Raw genomic sequence first — 4,555 nt, forward strand, 5'->3', positions numbered from 1 at the left:
ATGAGGAGAGGCATCTCTGTGCAAAGTTTCATGTCTCTACCACATACGGGGCATGAGATATGCCCATTCAAAGTTTGACATTTCAATGGGTTGCTATAGCGCCCCCCTTTGGCCAATTGATGTAATATTGCTTCATTGGCATCCTCCCATGACCCTCTACCACTGTGCCATCGATGCCATCGATATCGATGCTAAGTCATTAAAAAAATGACTGATTACACATGTATTTTATATAAATCCCCCATACATAATTTTTATTTTATATTTATTCTGACAATAGTTAAAAATTCGTACTATACAGTCTGCTTGAATTCCTTGCGAGTGTTTGTTTGTTCGTAAATGTGTGTTGAAATGTAAAATGAGTCTACATTGTTTATCTTTGCATTTTAGTTTTTAATTTGAATTAACAGTTAAATATTTTGCGCTGCACAGCGGGGTATGACTTTGAAAATTAAATGTCAAACAGCTTTTCTTTGTTAATTTTACTATGGTCATAGAGCACCCATATATGTTTCTGAAAAATGCAAATATAATTATTACGTTTTCATTTCAAAGTTCATCTTATCATTTTAATAAAGTCCTCTTTGGACTTCCATATCTTCAGTAGTTCAGTAGTTATTAATTTTTAAAAAAAACTTTTAATTCTGGAACTATTAGAAATCCATACATATATATATATTTGGATTTCTAATAGTTCCAGAAGTATGATTGTGTGTAACGTTATTTCTAATATATTTTTAATATAAATCACACGAATGATGTTGTATTTTATTTGTGTCTGTGTGTTTTTTCCTCCAGTTATATTGTATTATGTTAAACAGTGCGCATGTGTTTCCTACGAGTGTTTGTTTGTTTATTAATGTGTGCTTGAAAAAAATAAATAAATAAAAAATAAAAAACAGAGGAGGCAAACCCCGGATGTTAGGAAGCGTTCCGTGACGTGTTTCCTGTCGGACTGTTTTTATGGATGGACCGGTGCACCTTGAACCTGTCAGAGCAGCCCGTCCCGTCTATTTTCTCCTCTTCTCCGTTTATAAACACTTTTATTAAAAATGTCTAATTTTCCACATTTACTCCGGCACGCGCCCGCGGCACTCACCCGGTTGTCGCGCGGCAGAAACGCAGAGTGCGTCAGATTAAACGCGAGGTCTTTGAACGTTAGCGCGTCTGCTAAGTTCGCACCGAGTCACACACATGGAGATAAAGTCAGCTCCAGGTGTTACACGAGTTCAGCCCGGACCAGACCCGTCCGGATCGGCTGTGCATCCGGGTTCTGGGGAGACACAGCCGTCTCAGGTACAGAGACACACACCTGTTTAAAGCTAAGATCATGCTGAACACACACACACACACACACACACACACACACACACACACACACACACTGCTGCCTAACAGCTGTTAATGTTAACTAAGTGTACTCTGTGAATGCTAAGGTAAGTAACTACAGTAAAAATACTTTAAAATCAATAATCTAAATCTGTACAGTAACTACAGCTGTCAGAGTATAAAGTACAATATTTACCTCTGAGATGTGGTGGAGTAAAAGTATAAAGTACAAGTAACAAGTAACATGAGTCTGAGTGGACGTTCGTGCTAAATTTGTGGAAATTCCCTCGAGGCCTCCTTAAACTGTCATGTTCACAAGACAGAAGCAAGGCCATTGACCTCCATATTCAAATTACGTCATCATTGAGTCCAGTTGGATGTTTGTGCCACATTTGAAAGATTGAGATGTCACATTAAGGAGACTAAGGTGGCTCAATGTCATAGTGATCGTGACCTTTGATGTATGACCACCAAACTCCAACTACTGTAGTTCATCATTGAGTCCAAGTGGACATTTGGGCCAAATTTGATAGAATTTCCTCAAGGTGTTCTGTAGATATCACATTCCAAGAGAGGTCACAGTGACTTTGACCTTTGACCAAATTTGAAAGACTGAGATATCACCTTCATGATAATGTCGGGGCTCAAGTTCATCATGACCTTTACCTTTGACCTATGACTGCCAAAATCTTATCAGTTCATTTTTGAATCCATATGAATGTTTGTGCCAAATCTGGGAGAATTCCCTCCAACCCTTCTTGAAATATAGCATTCACAAGAATGAGAAAGAAGCAAGACAATAGTGACCTTGACCTTTGATGTATGACCACCAAAATCTAGCTAATTCATTGTTTAGGCGAAATGGATGTTTGTGCCAAAATATTAAAAAAGATTTCCTCAAGGTGTTCTTTAGATATCACATTCAAGAGAGTAGGACAGACCAGGTCACAGTGACTTTGACTTTTGACCACCAAAATCTAATCAGATCCTCTTAATGAGTCTAAGTGGACGTTTGTGCCATATTTGAAAGACTGAGATTTCATGTTCATGAGAATGAGGGGTCTCAAGGTCGTAGTGACCTTGACCTTTGATATATGACCACCAACATCCAACTAGTTTATTGTTGAGACCAAGTGGAGATTTGTGCAAAATCTGGGAGCATTCCCTTAACCCCTTCTTTTGATACCACATTCAGGAGAATGAGAAAGAAGCAAGGCCATAGTGACCTTGACCTTTGATGCATGACCACTAAAATCTAACTAGTTCATCATTGAGTCCAAGTGGATGTTTGTGCCAAATTTAAAATAATTTGTCGAGGTATTCTTTAGGTATCAAATCAGGTCACAGTGACTACCCAAGTTTAATCAGTTAGTTTTTGAGCCCAAGTGGACATTTGTGCCATATTTGAGGAAATTCCCTGATGGCCTTCTTGAGATATTGTGTTTAAGAGAGTGAGAATAACCAGGTTACTGTGATCTTGACCTTTGACTTTTGACCACCCAAATCTATTCAGTTCCTTTTTGAGCCCAAGTGGATGTTTGTGCCATATTTGAGGAGGTTCCCTGAAGGTGTGTTGAAATACCACGTTGACAATAATGAGATGGAAGCAAGGCCACAGTGACCTTTGACCACCAAGTTCTGATTACTTTATTGGTTTACAGAACGGACTCTACATGTAGACACAGAACATGTTCCTTCAACAGTAAACAACAATAAATTACTGAAAATAATTTAACACACTTTTACTTCCTGTCACGGACACTTCTCATGTCTTCTACATCATGTGACTGAGTAATAAAACATCGTAAATAATAAATAATGTGTTATATAAATAATAATAAAGTATATAAATAATAATATATCTCTTGTGTGTTTCCAGTGCCTCAGCTGGTTTACAGTGGGAAGCTGGACTTCCTGGTGTTCGACTACCTCAGTGAGATCACAATGTCTCTGCTCACAGCCGCCAAGACCAAGATGCCTGTGAGTCACACGTCTGTACACGCTCTGACATATGACTGCGTCACGTAATAATGTGACATCATATAGGATATAAAGTGTTTTTTTATTTTCGTTTTTGGTTTATAAGATCTAAAAATATCTTTAACTGATCAGGATCAGTATGTTGTTTGTTCAGCTCGTCTTGTGACAGCCATTTTGTTTCCCGTTGAGTGTCAACCTGCAGGTTCAGTCTTTGAAAATGAAATGTCAGTGCTGTTTTTATTTTCAAATCGTTAGAAATTTTAATTGTGACTTCAGTGTTCGTGGTAAGTAAAGTATATTTTGTTTGTAAAACACATTTCAGAGCAAGAGTTTTTAAATTTTGATTTAACCAGGAAGGCCGTTGAGATTAAAATCTCTTTTTCTAAAGGAGACGAGCCACGACGATGCGCCATTATGAGGTTACAGAAATTATAAAATGCAGCATGTGAACAACAGACGAAGAATAATTACAAGGTGCTGTTCAATAAACACTGAAGAAAAATTACAATAAAACTGAGAATCAGAAATAAATATTAAAACTGTACAGAACTGCAGCACAGTATGTGTAAATAATATTTGTTTATGTTGCATTTTAATTTATAAATTTAACATTTGAATATTGTTGTCTGTACAGCAGGTTAAAACGAGATGTTTTCATTTTCACGTTGTTTAAAAAAAAAAATTCTTTTCAAATAAAATTACAGTTAAATGTTCAATGCATAGATATAAAATTAGGTTTTATTGTTTATATTGCATTTTGATTTTCACATTTTATTAAACATATGAATGTTGTCCACTGTACAGCGCAGTATGACTTAAACGTAAAACAGTTTTCATTTTAATGTGGTCGTGGGACGCCAACACGAGTTTGTGAAAATTAAAATCCAAATTGAATTATTGTATTTTTATTTTTATTTTAATCTTAATTTTAATTTTACTTTTAATTCAGATAAGACGAACATAGGTGGAGAATTATAATGCTATTGTGGAATTACATTTTTATTTTCAAGTTTATGTTATCATTTAAATAAAGTCCTCTCTGGGCTTCCATACGGTCAGGTATCTGCTTCTTTCTCATTCTTAAAGGGATTGTGCACCCAAAACTGAAAATGCAGCCATTATCTACTTAGACTTAGGCCTAGTCTGCCGGAGGACCCCCCTATAATACACCGGGCACCTTCTCTTCTTCTCTCCTTCTCTCTCTCTCTCTCTCTCGTATTCTATTACTGCATCTTGCTAACTCGGC

The 4,555-nt window shown here is 36.6% G+C and overlaps 1 protein-coding gene across 1 annotated transcript in view; it reads left to right on the top strand.

Moving 5' to 3' along the window:
• The first annotated feature begins 963 nt into the window (after nt 1-963).
• lratb.1 (lecithin retinol acyltransferase b, tandem duplicate 1) overlaps nt 964-4,555 on the top strand; it is a 32,171-nt gene continuing 28,579 nt past the window's right edge. Inside the window, exons 1-2 of the mRNA XM_050066391.1 lie at nt 964-1,296; nt 3,209-3,309. Coding sequence (XP_049922348.1) covers nt 1,053-1,296; nt 3,209-3,309 — 345 coding nt within the window. The 5' untranslated portion in view covers nt 964-1,052. The remainder of the gene's footprint in view (nt 1,297-3,208; nt 3,310-4,555) is intronic.

The sequence above is a fragment of the Epinephelus moara genome, chromosome 17, assembly GCF_006386435.1.
Source record: "Epinephelus moara isolate mb chromosome 17, YSFRI_EMoa_1.0, whole genome shotgun sequence".
Taxonomy (NCBI): Eukaryota; Metazoa; Chordata; class Actinopteri; order Perciformes; family Serranidae; genus Epinephelus; species Epinephelus moara.